The sequence below is a fragment of the Anas platyrhynchos genome, chromosome 2, assembly GCF_047663525.1.
Source record: "Anas platyrhynchos isolate ZD024472 breed Pekin duck chromosome 2, IASCAAS_PekinDuck_T2T, whole genome shotgun sequence".
Classification (NCBI taxonomy): Eukaryota; Metazoa; Chordata; class Aves; order Anseriformes; family Anatidae; genus Anas; species Anas platyrhynchos.
In genome coordinates this window covers 77,438,199-77,454,642 of record NC_092588.1, presented here as the reverse complement: position 1 = coordinate 77,454,642, position 16,444 = coordinate 77,438,199, and the positions used below count along the sequence as shown (strand labels likewise).

At 40.0% G+C, this 16,444-nt stretch overlaps 1 protein-coding gene across 2 annotated transcripts in view; it reads right to left on the bottom strand.

Moving 5' to 3' along the window:
* TRIO (trio Rho guanine nucleotide exchange factor) overlaps positions 1-16,444 on the bottom strand; it is a 242,083-nt gene that overhangs the window by 142,906 nt on the left and 82,733 nt on the right. For both annotated transcript variants that reach the window (XM_038175341.2, XM_038175340.2), the window contains exons 7-9: positions 8,841-9,032; positions 5,336-5,467; positions 1,262-1,492 (exon numbers count right to left, since the gene is read on the bottom strand). In XM_038175341.2, the coding sequence (XP_038031269.1) occupies positions 1,262-1,492; positions 5,336-5,467; positions 8,841-9,032 (555 nt within the window). The remainder of the gene's footprint in view (positions 1-1,261; positions 1,493-5,335; positions 5,468-8,840; positions 9,033-16,444) is intronic.

Sequence of the window (16,444 nt, the reverse complement as noted above, 5' to 3'; positions counted from 1 at the left end):
CTGCTTGTCTTTTGAATATTTGCCTTTTTTAACATTAAAAAATAATGGATGTTTTAAATAATTTTACACTTAATGTTTAAGTATTCTTTAATCTTTTTTCTTTATTGTACAGGAAAAGATAGGCACTATGTATAGAAATTTGAGCAAACAAGATTGCTTACACACACCCTACCCCTACCTGATTAAAATCTCTTTGTCGATGACTGCAAATGGAAACCAGGCTATTTTCCTCCCAACTGCTTACACCCAACATTTTCTCAGTCTAAGTACGTGAAACAGGTAAGTACATGAAATTTGACTTAAAGTGCAACTAATTTGGAAGAAACAAGATTATTTTAACAGAACATATGACTGGTTATCTAAAATTCACATTCAGAAGTTCCTGTCTGTAAACACCTTCACACTAAAATGAAAGAACATGATTAGTAAGTATTGACCATATCTTTACTTTTTATAGAACAGATATCAAGGAATACATTACTAGTAACTCTGTTAACTGCCATCGAAAATAAACATTTTCTGTTTACTAAAAATCCATTAACATAGTTTTTCTTTTCTTTTCTTTTTTTTTTTTTTTACAGCTTTACTTTTTTAAGCTAAAACCAGGTCACACAGAGATATTAATGTTTGTACTTCACTCCTAGCTTTTATGGATGCCGTAATAATAGCAAAAACATGACAGCTAATAGCCATCAATTCAAAAACAGTGACAATGTCAGAAAGTAATCTTATCTGTAATTATTCTACCTATTTAGCACAGTATGTTCAGGTTCTAAAAAAAAAACAAAAAAAAAAAACAACATACCTGTAAAGTATCCCTGAGAATTTGAAACTAAAACCTTGTTACAAAATAATACAGTTAATTTATTGCATGTTACTACTACAACTCTTTTCTGTCATCAAGTCCAGAATTTTACCTAGAATGTGAATACCAGCTTCCAGCACAAACTTAAAACAGCTTCTGTCTAGAATAAAAATCTTTGTCATCCTACCTGAATTCAAGTAAAAAAAAGAAGGTAATTTAAAAATAGAAAGAAAATGAAGTGGAACTAATTTATGAACATAATTTCTACCTGTAATAGCAAGTGTCCTCTCTTAACACACAGAACTCGGAATCAGTCAATCGATCCCATGGATATATTTGATTGTTGAATTAAAGAACATGGGGTCTAGCAATCAAACCCACCTGTCACTGCAGTCAGCACCCAATAGCAACCTGACAGAACAGAAATGCATTTAGAAAGCATGAAGTAAAACCTACCTGTTGAACATCCTGTTGAAAAACACATAGCTGAAGCCGCTGGTGCAAGCGGACCTTTCGATGCTGCCAAATGTTTTCCAGTTGGCGCTGGTGGTGCAGTACTTCATGGATGACATCCAGAACGTGATGAACTGCTTTTGAGTAGTTGGCAGAAGCAGTGAGAGAATCGGAACTTCCAGGAGTCAACGGCCTCTGAAGTTTGTCAAGCAGCGACTTTCCATCTTGGCTCACCTGACCACCAGGAAGCACAAAGAATTACTTGTCTGCCAAAATCTCGCTACTCTACTATTTCATTTCCCCTGCTCCCTATTTTAGATTTAAGAACTCGGGGAGCAGCACAAAATCTTTATTACTATTCCAGGCGTGATTATGTGCAGCTGTTCTAAGAAAAAAAAGAAAACACACAACTGCGTTTTTATATCTTTACTCTATGAAAGAAAATTTAAAGAAGCAGCACTCTTCTAAGTAACAGCCTGTCTTTTGATAAGAGTGCCTTTCCTTTACTGTGACTTTTCTTTTTTTTTTTTTTTTTTAACAGTCAAATCTCACTATGAAGCTCTTTTAAGCTTCAGCACTCTCATCAAGTAAGCACCAAAAATTATGCAATTGTCCAGAACTGTCTTTCCAGGATCATCTCTCTCTTCTACGTTGCTGTGAAGGGGAACAGGGAAGTTACCTTCTATGAGTTAATATTAATCTGATGAATGCATTTAGACCAACAGATATGGACTTAGGACAGAGTTTCGTCTGACATGATTTACAGCTTTCAGCTTATTACTGGTACTGGCAAGCCAAAGGCAAACTGGTGTTAAGACAAACTTAACCTGAACAAATTACTTAAAACCTTTCCATGTAGCACAATATGTTCTTTTCCAAAACGTGTCTAACTACTGAAGCTGTAAGAATGCTAGTAATTTAGTTACTGTCTTCTCTAATTCAAACCATGGGAAAAACATTTAGTGTGCATGCATTAAAATGCAATAATCCTTCCTTATCTGGCCATTGTTGATGTTTAACACTTGCAAGGCTGTTGAAAGCACTTTTCATTGCTGTTAGCTACTCCGTCACTTTTAGCATGAAGCTCAGAGAACTGTTACAGTTTGGTATCACTCAGCTACCTGTAAAAAACTTTCCTAATTGCTCATCTAATAGGAAGGGAAATTCGTCCAAAACCACAAGAGTGGGATGTGAACAACAGTCAGAATCTGTCAAATCAACACCATGTCACAAACAGAAAATTGGCCAAGGCTTTTTCCCAATGGCTATTTTCATCAATTTTCACTAAATTTAGGCACAATTAAAGACTGCTGTTTAGTAGTCAAACAGATCTGAAAGGAAGTTCTTTTCTAATAAGTAGTTTACAAGAGAGTTTATTTCTCATTTAAGCTTTTTCATTTCAGCAGTAGCTATGAATGCACAGAATGAACCTCAGTTGAAACAGTAGCTCTCATAAAGTCCAGTCAGGTAGAAAAAAAAAAAAAAAAAAAGTGTAGTCCACAGTAGCTGCTATTATAATAATTATTGTTATTCCCTTTCTATATCCAAAACCATATTTGAAGGCAACAGACTTCAATTACCTATCAAGAGTCCATGAAATTTAGAAAAAAATATGTGAAAGCCCCTTGATCTGATTAGTTTATTAGCTTCACAAACAAATGACCATGCCTGTTTCCCCTTTGGATTAATACAGTGAGACTTTCTTCCTTCCCAGGTAATAACTACCCTGAGATTTCAGCTAGATATATGTAACAACATTTAAGGCACAGCTATTGGATTTTCAACCACACTAGTCATCTAGGCTCATAAACTCAGATAAATTACTTTTCTAGTAGTATACAGCAATTATCCTCAGTAAAATAAGACTCAGAGCTAGTCTTAAAACCATTTACTCTGTCTTCTACTTTGCAACCAAATTGCATTGTCAAGACATCACAATCTAAAAATGACTGTTATAATTTCCACACTGTTCCTTTCTCCCAACTGTTCATTCATCACAAAATGAAAGGAGATCTGTGCTGTAACAGAAATGAAGTCATACATGTAACAATAATAAGCAGTAGTTCTAAAATATCTTTACACAGAAAGGTAACTCTATCGATCTCCAAAAAAAAGTGCACATTTAAATAAGAGGAAATGAAACCACCTGTCCAGAGGAACATGACTTGTACATACATGTATGACTACTGTTCCTGCACAAATTTTGATTTCTAAAGAATAAGCTATTCCTTTACCAGATGGGGAAAAGCAATAACCTAAAATCAGAAGAAAGGTGCCTATGTCAAAAGCTGCAGCTCTGAAACTCTAGATAAATTTACAAAATGTTTGTGAGCAATCCTATTATCTCCCCATCTCATTTATTTTTATTATGCATCACCAGGAAGTAAACAGTATTTACCATAGTAATCCACAGTAATTATTTACACTTAACAGCAGACTCCAATTCATTCACATTCCTGTTTAAAAACACACCAAATAAGAACAAAAACCAACCAAACAAAAATCCCAATGCTTTAACTTCAATGCTTTATAATTATTCCAGGCAGTCCAAACCTTTTTATTCCTTGCTGCATTCTCATGAAGCACGCACCGCAGACTGCCTCTTGCCACACTCACCTACTACAAACATGCCACGTCGCTCTCTCGCATTTAAGAAGAGGATCCTCTCATTGAACAAAGGTTACAATAAAAAAATAAAAAGCTTTCCTATAATGTAAGTTCTCAAGAATGAGTTAAAACATGTGGCAAGATCATAACTTTTATCACCAAAGATGGTAACAGGAACAGGGATATCAGCATGTGTTTTACACGAGACAACAGCTTGTGAACTCTGGACTTCTGACTAATGGCAATAAAGTTTACACAGGCCCTAAGATGGCAGGCATGCAAAAAATCCAGTATACTAACAATACGGACTGATCATCAGTACTAACCTTACATTCCTTTACTGCTAAATGAAACGTGACCACACGTAAGATTCAACTGCCCATAACAGAGTTGATTCATCACAAAGTAGTTTTGTCTTTTTTGTCAAGTATAAATCGCAAACGTTACTTCATTCCTACACCACTTCCTTTTAAAATGTGCAATCTGTGGCCTAAGCTGTCTTGTGTCCATGTCCCGTGTCGATAACTTTATACCATGATTTAATCAAATGCATATTTCCACTTAAGTTGCAACAGAAACTGCTTTATTTGATTCAATCAGTTCCATATAACACCAGAAATAGTTTTATTCTGTGATGCTGATAACCTGGGGGGGAGGGAGGGGGGAGGTAACCAAAGCTCAAAGTAATACAAAAAATACCTGTGAGCTAATAGCGAAGTCTATATCCATTTGATTTCTCTAAGCTAACTGAAGAACATAAGAGAACTCAGTTTGAAGAAAAATGATGTATACATCGGTCATTGTTTTTAGGACACCTTCAGAATAAGCATTTAAGTTGTATTTACAAATAATACAAATACTAAAAAGCATTCTCAAAAATACCCCAATATGTTCAGAATCCAAGATCAGAGCAGCAGCATAGGATATGCTAATCTTATGAAGGCTGATTACACAGGCATGCTGGCTCACTGAAGTGCCTTCAAGGTTGGCAAAACTAAGTATATAGCTTCTGGTTTGTCAAATGATGTCCTCAGATGGTTAAGCCCTTTTTGTCAGACAGTTTCACAGACTGATTTTCAAAACACACTTAAAGCAATCCATGCCAACGGGATACTTTCCTAGCTTGTTTCCCTTCAAACATTTTAATGACAGTATCATACTGCTATTAGAAGGTAGGAATATACAACTGTAAACTAAACATACTTAATACACTACATGGATTATTTGTACCGTGTTTGGTTTCATCTTGCCTTTAAATTTCTTTGAGAAGATTAGGAGGAAGACTTAAAATTTAACTTTAACTTTGAATAATAGCAGCAAAATACAGTGAATCAAACTAGGGGGAGAAAGCCTGGCATTTGAGTTTCCAACTAACACATCATGCAACAGCCAATGCCAGTTTATGACCCAACCTTAATATTACACCATATTATCAAGTCAGCAACCTGAGGAAACAAAGAAGACGCTTGCCTCAGAGTAAGCCAAGGTAATATGCTCATATATCCCTTGATGATGATGGATAGCATCTTCTAAATCTTGCAGTTCTGAGGGAAGTTCCACCTCTCCACAGGCTTTACACCATGAATCCACATTGCTCATATACTGCAACAGAGAATAGACATCCCACTTAATTTGGGGTTCTATCAATAAGTAAATATACTTTAGAAACACACAAAAGGACAAATATCTGTGTGACAGTCACTGAGAAGACACCTGTTAAGTGAAAACTCTTCAATGCATTTATTTCTGAACTGCCCAAAATTAAGATTATATTAGAATAGAAATAAATTTTCAAGCCTGACGGTGCTGCTGCTTCTAGGTATATATACAGAACTCTTTCAGCCCTTCACAGACAGGCAGGCTTAATTACATGTTGGCAGCCTTCAGCACCAATTAAACTGTTGGCACCGCTGATACTTCAAGTTTACTCTTGCTCCTCTTCTCAACTTTGCAGCTAAGAAAAAACTTCATTTCACTCTGCACCTACCATTTCAGATGCATGAAAGGTAACAAAGATCTTGTCTACAAAAATAGGTAAAAACATGCTACAGACCCTCTTACCTGTCAACTCCCTGTGCAGATACTCACGGTACATTAATTAAGCCATTCCCTCATTTTTTAAAAACCTTTAGAGAAAACAAAGTTATTTTGCACTTGTGCACGCTCATATACACAGACTTAATGGTGAAAGCCAATTAATGGTTCACTGAAACACTTCCTAGTTGTCTTTTGTTGGAAAGAGCGTCAAGGAGGCAAAGCATGTTAGAGCACAGTAAATTCACACCTTAGTCCCCACAGCACTAAGTTCTCCATACAGAGCAGCACTAAATCCATTTGGCAAGCTACTACAGTAGCAAGCACGTAAGGGATTTACAACTTAAGCGGGGGTCTCTTAGGACTAACACTGTACTTTGAGCACACAGCTATGTCAGCATAGCCGCTCAAGTCAAACCTTGCAGGGGAAATTGAGGATACTGCGACAGAATCTCTTCTGCGGATAACTCAAGTTATCTCTGAAGCTTAAGCTGCCCTGACAGAACAGAAACTGTCATCACAGCTGTATGCACTTCAAAAGTTCTGTCAACTTATTTTTGACAGCTAGGGGGCATGGATTTTATACCCTTGTTACACTAGGAAAGGAAAGAGGAAAAAAGAATCTGTTTGTTTCTAGGATTTTTCATAGCTGTTACACTTAGCTTAGCCAAACACATGTGACAGCTTGTAAACTAAATTTGTCTTCTCTTTGTGTGAAGTTCTCTAGTCTCAAAAGCTTTAAGAAGCCAAGGCATTTCTCTCATTACATGTATCTTAATTCCTGGGTCACATGTAGTCTTTTGAGGAAAAGTAATCCACAGACCACCTCTGGTATTCCATTAGTGTTTGACTACAGGAAGAAAGGGTGGTGAAGTGTTTATTTCTTAGAAACTTGCTTAATTCTCATTTAATCAAGGGACAGTTTTAACAAATCTCTAACGTTAGGCACTGAGCATTAAAAGAGCTCCATGTAGGACCACAGAGCTGCATCTTTTGTACCAGTCAGCATGAACTCACAGTTGGGTGCAGTCTTCTCTGTGTCTGAGGCAATGACACTTACCTGTAGCTTGCAAGGGAACACATGCATTCAAGAAGGGTGCGTTATTTCTTTCGCTACTTATTTATTAATAATTTCTATGTAGGTCAAACATCACCAGTCTCTAAAGGGGTCATTCCTCTCACTCCAAACTCACTCTCCACTGTCAACACCTAATGCATCAAGGCCAGGTATCTTACAAAGCAACTATGACAATCCATCACAGTTAATCAAGTGAAAACTGCAAAAGGTACAATTAAGGAGAGTAAATGAATCCCTGAACATACTGCAGTATTTTCTCTCATTCTTCTCTTTCCCCTTCTTTAGATTTATGTAGTACTGAAGAAGGGAACACCAACTACTACCACAGTTGTCCACAAAATTCTTTGCACACAAAAAATGTACTCTCCTGACTTCTGATTAAACTCAATTTTTTACGAAACAGGACGATACTTCAGTCTGAGGATATATTTGTTCATGTTTTACCATCTTTCTCCCACATGTAAGACCAACAATGCTTAAAAATTAACCTAAATAACCTCAGCAATTAGAAGAGCATCAATGCTGATCAACTATCATGATGTGTCTAACAAATGCTTCAAGCTGGTTTGTGACTTTTACAGCAGAAAACAATTTCTTCCTCTTCTTTCTGTGCAGCTTCTCTTTAAAACCTGCTAAAAATATTTATTATAGTGGCATTAGTTTATATACTTTACCTTAAGCTCTCTAAGGTTAAACCAATGTCATCACTAACAATGAGAGGCACTGTGTGTTTGCATCTTAGTATGTTCACATTTCTAATCTCTGGGCATTTATGAAGTTGAATTTCTGCATAGTAGAAAATGGAAAAAAACACTTCTTAAAATAATAAGGTGTGCTGCTTCTCTCGATTTCTGCAGTCGTCATCAACTCCCAACTGGTCCATTCAATTATTCTAAATTAAAGTTATATCAGACACGAGACCTTTTCTTAGATCCAATCTAGCATTGCAAATGGAAAGAAAAGTATCTATGGCAGCTGTACAGCATACCAGAGCTTCAGTCAGCCATAAGCATTCAAGAACCTCTGCCCTCCAAATTCACCAGAGACATACACAGTAGACAGTCTATAATATCAATGGGTGACTCAACAGCACACGCATAGCAACTCCTTCAGAACTGAATTCCCTTGAGGGGAAAAACATGCTTTCACCATCAAGACGATTAACTTGAGGATATTTATTCCTATTCCCCTATATATACCTCCTCCCTTGCAGTTACACATGGTTAATGACTTAATTAAAATAATTGGTATGGGCCTACAGCTGAATTTTTTGTTTAATTTAGGAGGAATCTCTTACGGGATACTAAGTAAACATCTCCCACCACAATTTCAGATTCAGAAGACTTAATTAACTTCTCAACTTTCAGGCCAGTTCAGCTTGGTTTTCTACAAGCAATTATTAGGAGTTAAATACTAACAACTCTAGAACTGATTTGGGAACACTTCTCTCTCATTGAGGTAGAGTGGTGAAGTAAATAGAACAAGCAAATGATTTCTGGAGATAGAAAAGGCATTATACTGATACTGATTATATTAAATGTCTTTCTTCCCTTCCTTCAACTCAAAAGCTTCATATAGTTAAGCTTTTATGTCTATTTAATTTTGACTCATGTATCTAATTTGGCTAAGATTTATCTCGCTTTGTTGTTGGCGAGGCATTTTGAGGAGAATATAAGGGTAGCAGGCTGTCCTACAGACAACAAGTTTCCATTGGAACATCAGCTGAAACTGTCAGAAATGAATGCTCTGGCTTTCTAACTGACCTTTTTAAACACTCTATTTACTTGTGATTTGGACAGAAGTACAACTGAATTCACCATTCCAGCACGAAAACTTGTGTTGGCTCCCTCCATGTTCACTAACCTGTTCAGCTTTCTGATGGAAGATGGAGGACATATCCAGTAGTGTGCTACGTTCATCCAAGGCTGCAGCAAACGCTTTCCATTCTTGCTCCAACTGACTAGCGATCTGTTTTATTTGCTGTGAAGCGTAATGACCAGACTCAACCAGGCGATTTGCCACTGACATGATGCGGTTTATGTTTACATACACATTCTGTGGAGAAGATGAAGGGAAAATTAGTTTGCAGACCACTTAAATATGTAAGTATACTTCTATAAAATTATCCTTTAATACACCAATGCTTAGTAGACTGGTTTTACTTGATGAATTTGTACATGCCTGATTTTGGAATCTAGGTGTATACTGTAGCAGCCGATTGATATCACTGGTAAGAGGGAAGGACAACTTGAAAAGACTAGGGAGTCTCAAGGATTAGCTGAAAGTTATGTTATGTGAAGACCCATTATTACTACAAAGAAGAAAAGCTGACCGTAGATGTTCAAGCCAACAAGACACTTAGACACAAGCAATACAGGAAATTCAAAGTATCACCAGCATGCATTTGATCTCTCTCAATGGTACGTACATGGGAACAACATTCTAAAAACACTTACATCAATTCTGGAAGTACTTCGACTTCTAGAGTAACAAAACACAGAACTCTGAGTTCTAAAGCATTCAACATTTTTAGATACGATTTTCCTGCCACTGTACTGCCTCAGATCTTAACACTGAAAACTAGACAAATAAGGTCACTGACCAGTAAGATTCCCTAGCTTACAAGTACTGTTAAACAATGGTTCTTAGTCACTGTAATTTTCTTTCCTTCCAACTCACGTATGCATGTTGACCTGAAGTGTCTAAAAGCCGTTCTTGATTCTGTATGAACAAACAGTGTTTTTCAAAGGAAGCAAACAAGTGTTTCCGATTTCTTCAAAACCAGAAACAAAAATAGCTTCACTACCAAACAGTTTCTAGGTAGGTCCTTCAGAGCCACACGTACACAGTGCTGGGTTGACACTTCTTTTAACAGGGCTGACTCTCATATACCTGGAATAAAAGTTCTTAGAATCACAGCATTGCTGAAGCTGGCCATTTCCTCTGGAGATCATCTAGTCCAAACACCTGCTCAAAGCACAGTCAATCAGAGCAGGTTGCTCAGAGCCACGTCCAGTGGGCTTTTGAAAATCTCCACAGGTGGAGGCAACACAATCTCTCTGGGCAACCTGCTCTAGTGTTTAATCATTCTCACAGGAAAAAAAAAAAAAAAAAAAGTTTTTAACTTATGTTTAAAGGGAATTCATTGTATTTCAGCTTGTACTCATTACCTCTTGTTCTGTTATTTGCTACCGTGCGGAAAAGTCTGGTTCTGTGTTCTTTACTCCCTCCCATCAGGTATTTAAAAAACCTTCTGAGTGTTCTCTTACCCCTGGAAACCAATCCCAGCTCTCTCAGCTTTTCCTTGTCCAATAAATGCTTCAATCCCATAATCATCTCTGTGGCCCTTTGCTGGATTTGCTTCATCATGGGTTGGTCAGCATGCTGCCAAAGATACTTTTGCTCCACATAGTCAGGTAGCAGCCTTGAAAGGGTCCCATGGTTGTAGAAGCCAAACCCTGCTGCAAACACCAGCTGTGTAACCAACTGTTGACCTGCTCCTTCTCAAGTCCTACTTTCTCACCACCAGGACTGAGGAGAACAACATCTGGGCCCCCAAGCCCTTGACCACTGCCCCCTAGTGCCACGTTCGATACTTTCCAGGTCACCCTGGCAGTACCACTGGTGCTCACGTGGAAGAGCAGCAGGGGGTAATAGTCTGAGGGCTACACAAGCTTTGGCAGTCTTTCGGCAACATCCCAAGTCCAAGTCCACAACAGGAAGCACACTTCCATAGACAGTCAGGTTTGCAGATGGGGTCCTCTGTCCCCTGCAGAAGGGAACTCCCTTTGCTCTCACTCACCACTTCCTTCGGTGCTCCTGTGTGGCTCAACCTCAGCCAGCACAGATGTTTCATTTGACACAGCTCCTGGCTCCTCGTCAGCTATGAGGTCAGGGAACCGATTCTACAGCTGCAAGTCTTGAGGCGGAGCAGGAACCTTCCTCCCTGTGCCAGAAGCCATCACCATCCAACCTGTAACATCACGGCAACTCCCTTTTCCCAAAAAGACAGGCACAGACTCCGCCTGAGCCTCCCTTCAGTGCAATTAGCAGCTTGGGCTCTTCAAGCTGCAGAGTCATGGAAAAGACCTGGTCAATCTCTTATCATCTCTGATGCTCTGCAAGTCTGCTGACCTCCCCCAGCAGCTCCTTCACTTGGCAGCACAGCTCCTTAATAACTGCACACCTCCTATGGGCAAGGAAACCACCTCTGGCTGCCCCACAGCCCTGGCAAGAGGCCACAGGCACTCCCTGCAGCCTCAGAGCTGCATCTTCCTTTTGGAGCTCCCACAGGACGGAGGCCCCTGTGGCACATCACCGCTGCTGAGGATGTGGGTGCTGTGCTGAGCACAGTTGCTGGTCCTTTCTGTGAACTGCAGTGCGAATTGCAGCTGGCTGCCTCCACTAACAACTCACTCTTGCCTATATCCTAAAAATTTACACGAGCCCAAACTGCCAAATGCTACCAGAAACAATGATTGGGCAGGAAAAAAAATAATCGTTCTCTCTACATTCTTTAAGGCAATGTTTTCCCTCCTGTCTGTGCAGTGCTTTCTGAAATTCCAGTAGGCAAGAAAAGGCACGGAGCAGTGAGCTACTTGTCAGCAGCAGCACCACAGCCTGCCCTGGTCAAGGGTTGGGTAACACAGCATCGTGAGCCAAGGGAGACAGAACAATGCAGGCAAGAACCAACTGCGACAGCTCTCAGTAAAGGCCACAAATCAACAATGACAGAGGAACAAAACCCCAAATTTCTTGAAATCTGTGTTGTTATATTACTGCGGATAGATTTGCTGGGCAGCTTGCGCTGAAATCTGCCTATCCTCCTACCAGTACAGGAGGTCGGGGGAGCACTGGACTGGGGACACCCAACGCCACGTAGACGCTGTGCCCGAGGTGGAAGCACTACTTGCTGGCACTGAGCTGCTGCCCAGGGCCTGACAAAGGAGTGAGTGTCGCAGTTCCCCCAGGCTTTGCTCTGCTGACTTGTCTGAGAGGTAGTTGGCACGGGTCTCTGATAGTTGTATGTGTATATATGTACATATGCAAGGGTGGGCATAAAGTTTTCCTAACAGCTTGCACCTCAGTTGCTCCACTTAAATTGAACGCAGGAGTGTTTTGTTGTCTTTCTTCCCTGCACAATGCTACCTTTTCATTGTTATCTCTCACGCCTCTGCTTTCCTCTTAAGCACACCTGAACAACCATAGGAGAACAGAACTGTTGTTTCCAACAAATTGTGGACAACTTGAGAGCACTTGCACCTACATGTATTAAAGTGTAATAGCATAAATGCTAGACTGCTAAATGAATCCAGAAAACAAGTACGTGGGACAATGGCATGAAAAAACGTGTCAAAAGAGAAGAGCATAAAGGCTGTATTAGACTGCTACTTTAAATAGCTATGTATCATAATAAAAGAATTTTGGTAATTCTGGAACATTGGTTGACAGGAGCACACTGATGAAGGACAGGGCACAAAAATAGGCAGCTAAGTACATCAAAAGCAAGCTGTGGTTAAAATGCATTCAGCTTCCCGTGGACATCTGGCTTCACAAATGTGGAATACCCCCTGCAGTAGTACGAATATGAATTAATATACTGACAGTTGAACACTTTCCAAGCTATGCATACCACGTTCCTTTCCTCAAAAAAATCCTGTAACAATCTCAACAACTTTTTCTGCTATCATATCCTGTACTAACTGACACATCTATATCTACTAAACACTTAAATTCCAGTATTTTAGAATGCAGCGATCCAGGAGAGCCAGACTTAGTTAATGAGGAAAAAGAACTCCAGAGAGCAATTCACTACAATTGGAACGTCCAACTAATCCTTGAAGGTTTACAAATATTATTCCATTTTCTAAAGGGACAGGCAGGTTTATTGTCGTTATTATATAACAAACACATATTTTGTGCACAGCTTCAGAAGCACCATTCCAAGCAATCTTCCACTCATTCCTTTGGTTCCAGGAACTGACTTGTTGTTATTCATTGCATGGATTCACATCCTCATTTCAGCTACAGAAACAACAGCTATCAGGTAGTAACTGTTACAGACTTTCTTTTAGCCATCTCGTTTATATCATGTTAATCTGCACAACACAACTGAAGCTTCTAAATACTCACCAGCCATCTAAAAAGCAAAATGCTAAAGCAGTACTTCAATTCCTTCATTGTATTACACACGAACAATGTAGCAAAACTAAAAAGGGAACATCTCAAGTTACAGCATTACAGTGTGTACAGTAAGTACATTAATGTATGTAGTACAATTATTTTCTCTCACAATACCCTTTAGCCAAGAGCTGAAAAGACACCTTATAATATCTGGAAAGCTCCTCAGCACAGTTATTCTCTACAAGGTGACATGATTAGTAGCCTAACACAAGCTGTAGTGCACTGTCATTCTTTGCTGCATGCCTGAAAAGCGAGTACATGGAAAAATATAGGTGACAGCCTGCCAGCTTGACTGAACTTCGGTTGTACTGCATACAAAACATAGCTGGCAGATGCCCCGAAGGCTTTATTTTATTTCCTGATTTTCCTAGACCCATTTACAAAATGTTTGTTTAGTGCTAAGATTCCTAACAGGAGTTTTCTGACACAAAGAATATTAAGCATCCAGTGTTAAAAAGAACCACCCCAGTGACATGGTCCATAAGCATCATAACTGGCACCTCTGTAATGTACTGCAGTGAGTTATAAACTAATCATCTGCATTGAAAATATTTTAGCACTGTCCTAGCAATGGAATTTCCAATTCATCTACCACTTCACCACACAAGTGGCGACTAAGGCAAGGTATAGCATTGATGTATAAAGTAACACCCGCTTTAATGATTTAAATGTTTTGTAAGCCTCCTCTTTTGTTATCTCGCTTGAAGCAACAGTAAAGGCAGCTGCAGAACAAGCACAAGTCACTGTGTCTCTTGCCTTGAACAAAAATAAAACCAGCAACACACAGACTACAACGGAGGAAATAGTTAACCCGTTCTTCAGCTATGTGGGTCCTCAAAATATTCTCAGGTAACCATTTAAATGTTGCTATCAGGATTGTAACAAGTTAAATATAATTTCATCCTGCTTTAACTTTTTTCAAAATTTTCATCTCGCTTTCCTGTATTTTTCATGGTAGACCCAGGGAAACTGAGGCTATAGTCTGCCACCATCACCATTGTTTCTCCTTTGCTTTTCACTTATTTTCCCCTTCTCACAGTAAACACCCATGCCTTCATCCTGTCCTTACAGCTGCGTCATTCTTCATCTGGATGCTCCCCATCACATCAGTAAGTACAGTGATCTAAACCAGACCTAGCTCTCTAGGAGGACTGACCGAAACAAGGCAATTTCTTTAGAAATCTTAAGTTCAGCACCTCCAATAATTTTTAAAAGTGAAACAAGGTTTGCTCCTTTGCAGTAGCGCTTTTAGCAATTGTATTTCTTCAGTTCATAATCCACTGACATGAAGATACCTGAAGGTGAACATACCCTTTCTGTTAAGGATTTTAGATTGGTTGGAGAGTTGAGAGACTTCTTGTTAAACCTCCAAGTATTTTTACTGAAAGCCCTGCCTGAGCAAGCTATTAGTTGAAAAAAGAAAAAAAAAATTAAAGAAAAATTAAACTAGGGTTTAAATTTGTTTTAAAACAAATTTTAAAATCGGGTTTATGTGGCAAGGTTTTGGTAGTGAGGGGTTGCAGGGGTGACCTCTGTGAGCAGCTGCTCCACGTCAGATCAGAGCCAGCTCCAGCTGGCTACAGAGGGACCTGCTGCTCAACAGAGCCGAGCCAGTGAGCAATGTTGGGTGGGCCTCTGGAGAGCAGATTTAAGGAAGGGGAAAAAACTGCTGCACCACAAAGGCTGGGAGGGTGAGGAGTGAGAAGCAGCCCTGCAACCCCCCAGGTGAGTGCAGCAGGAGGGCAGGGTCGCTCCAGGCAGGCAGCAGCAGTTCCCCTGTGGGCTGTGCAGGGAGAGGCCCCCGGTGGAGCAGGCTGTCCCCCTGCAGCCCATGGAGCAGATCTCCACGCTGCAGCCCCCCCGTGGGTGGAGGAGCCCCTGGTGGAGCAGGTGGATGTGGCCTGGAGGAGGCTGCGGCCCATGGAGAGCCCCCGCAGGAGCAGGCCCCGGGCCGGAGCTGCAACCCCCTGTGGAGAGGAGCCCCCGCAGGAGGAAAGAGTGACTGTGAAGGAGCAGCAGAGAAAATGTTAGGGACTGACCACAGCCCCCATTCCCTGTTCCCTTGCACAACTCAGGGGGAGGACATAGAAGAAGAGGGTGGACGGGGGGGAAGGTGGTTTTAGTTTCTCACTGCTCTAGCCTGCTAGTAATAGGTAAGACATTATATTGATCTGCCTGTGAGTCTGTTTTGCCCATGATGCTAATTGTTGAGTGATCTCCCTGTCCTTATCTCAACCCTTGAGCCCTTTCCATCATATTTTCTCCCCCTTTCCCTTTGAGGAGAGACAGGGAGAGAGCGGCTGTGGTGGAGCTCAGCTGCCCAGCAGGGTAAAACCACCACATAACAAAAATTGCATAATTCACAACCTACGGTTTTGGTCTTTTGTGCTGAAGAGGACTCAGGGGAGTTAAGAATTCACATGGTGATTAAGTCTATCTTAAATGACAACTTTGTCTGGTTACAAAATGTATTTTAAATACAAGGAATCAAGAGTGAAAAATATCAGTAGTACAAAGCAGTAGAAAGAGTCACATGAACTGTCAGCTAAATTGATTTTACCCCACCTGACCTTCTTAATGTTTTCATTTTTACCAGTCCCTGTGGCTGGACTGGAGCAAGCCAAGGCAAGTTTGTCATCCTTGAAACTTTTAACTCTGTAATCCCAGCGAGAGCCAAGTGTTACGTTCATACTTTTATTTCAAGCTCCCCATTCTCTCACCAGTGCTCATCTCTGGCACTTTCTTTTTGAGTGAAACTGATTATTTGATTGCCACCTTGATAAAGTGGTCTAGTGTATGCCAACAGCCTGTTCTGGGAACAGGATTAATCGACTTACCAATATGCTTATGACTGACACAGTAACCTTTGACAGTAGACAGTCAACCTTCAAGGAAAGCTTTTTGATTGCATTGCTTTCCAATCATTTTGGCCCTCACCTATGCAGTGAGGGGCACAGTTAAGCTTTAATGAAAGCAAAGCCCTTTGATCCAGCAACTAAAATAGAAGAAGATATACAAACAGATAACATCCTCCTCCTCCTCACCCATATCTCATATGACTGCTTTAGCTTCCCTTGTGTCACAGAAAACTTGCAGAAAATAGCAAGAATAAGAGTGGACACAGTATCAGTCCCTCCTGTTCTTCCATGATGACTAATAGTACAATCACATCATAAATTCTGCATTTTAAAAACTAGACGGATATTTTTTTTGTATTTACAACTCCTATAATGTCTTATTTGCAAGTTTCTACCCTAAAAGGTAGTAAAATTTTGTTTTGAGAA